This window comes from Aplysia californica, unplaced genomic scaffold, assembly GCF_000002075.1.
Source record: "Aplysia californica isolate F4 #8 unplaced genomic scaffold, AplCal3.0 scaffold01024, whole genome shotgun sequence".
NCBI classification, from domain to species: Eukaryota; Metazoa; Mollusca; class Gastropoda; order Aplysiida; family Aplysiidae; genus Aplysia; species Aplysia californica.
Genome location: NW_004798294.1, coordinates 83,751 through 85,216, shown reverse-complemented (window position 1 = coordinate 85,216; position 1,466 = coordinate 83,751). Strand labels below are relative to the sequence as shown.

Genomic DNA, 1,466 nt, shown 5'->3' with positions numbered 1-1,466 from the left:
GTATGTCAGTTTGAGAAACATAACAGACAGACAGTACAAAAGACAAGTAACAGAGCAACATAACAGACAGACAGTACAGAAGACAGGTTGTAGGGAGACATACAGACGGGAGCTGCAAGATACTAGTCAGTTTGAGCACAAAAGAGGCACATCGACACAATAGCAGTCATGTTTTAGTGATGATGGAAAAGTCAGACAGACATGCAAAAACTATAGAGTAAAAGGAAATAATGAGATCAACCCAGTGGCACCCTCCAACGACACACCAGTAGATTTTGAGCGCTAGAACAAGAGAAAAACTAACACTAGCAAAAAACACGATGAACCACTTGTTTGTTTTTGTGAAGAATCCATCGTTTATTGAAAGATTTATGAACAGTGAGGCATAAGAAAGAAATACATCATCTTTCATCAATAGAATTTCCTTATACATGTACTATTCATATCATTTTTCGGCGGAGTGCCTATTTTATCTCTGATTTAAAAGGAAATAAAAGTGTTGACAGAACAGTGGTAAAGGTCTGTAGATGGATTTTCAGAACGACATAATTACAAATACAAGTACAGAGAGTCACAGATGTACATGTAATCACCGACTTAGAGACAAAATGTATTTTAGAAACGAGACTTACTAATATTATGTTTGTTAACTACAAAAATCTTCCAGTACGAATGATCAGTATTGCATAGTATAAGTAAGTCGTAATACGGAAAGTGGTAGACGTGTATGCCTGTATTGAAACAAAGCTGAGTTACACGTTAAATGTTATAGATTGCATAATGATTAACTATTGTAATTTACGAAAGAACATTAACTGGTTTTCCGTGAGATGGTAGATAAAAATGTAGGTTTCAACAGAGAACCTGAAACATGAATTTAAAATATTTTGCGCTCTAAGCAGTTAATAGTTTTGAAGTGAAATCATTCTCTATAAACCCAATTTGTCTTTTTTTTTAATGAACAAAAATCATACAGCTTTGAAGATACAAATACGTTTTTTCAAAGGCAGGCCCCGCGGTGTACCAGTGCTCAAGTACACCCTTATGATGTACCAGTGCTCAAGTACACCCTTATGATGTACCAGTGCTCAAGTACACCCTTATGATGTACCAGTGCTCAAGTACACCCTTATGATGTAGCAGTTGCGCCCTTGTGGGTGAGACAGTAAACTATTTATAATCTGTCTGTCTGTTCTCTCGAGCTGAATGTCAAGTTCATAGGTTCCGGTCCTCGTTCAGTCGTCAGAAGCTTTGTCCCAGCCCGACCATTGTTTGTGATTGTTGAAGGGTCATCAAAACCCGTTGGAAAACTTGCTCAGTGGGGAAAAGAGTCTCACTGTTGAAACAATAGACATACAACAAAATCTGTAACGTGAAAGGCGATAAATACCATAATACTGATAGCCATGATACTGATGATGATGATGATGATGATGATGATGATGATGATGATGATGATGATGATG

At 37.1% G+C, this 1,466-nt stretch overlaps 1 protein-coding gene across 1 annotated transcript in view; it reads right to left on the bottom strand.

The window, feature by feature from the left end:
* Positions 1-353: 353 nt before the first annotated feature.
* The window catches only part of LOC101859526, a gene marked incomplete in the record, with an annotated part of 11,460 nt that continues 10,347 nt past the window's right edge, over positions 354-1,466 (bottom strand). Inside the window, 1 exon segment of the mRNA XM_013089717.2 lies at positions 354-1,336. Coding sequence (XP_012945171.1) covers positions 1,243-1,336 — 94 coding nt within the window.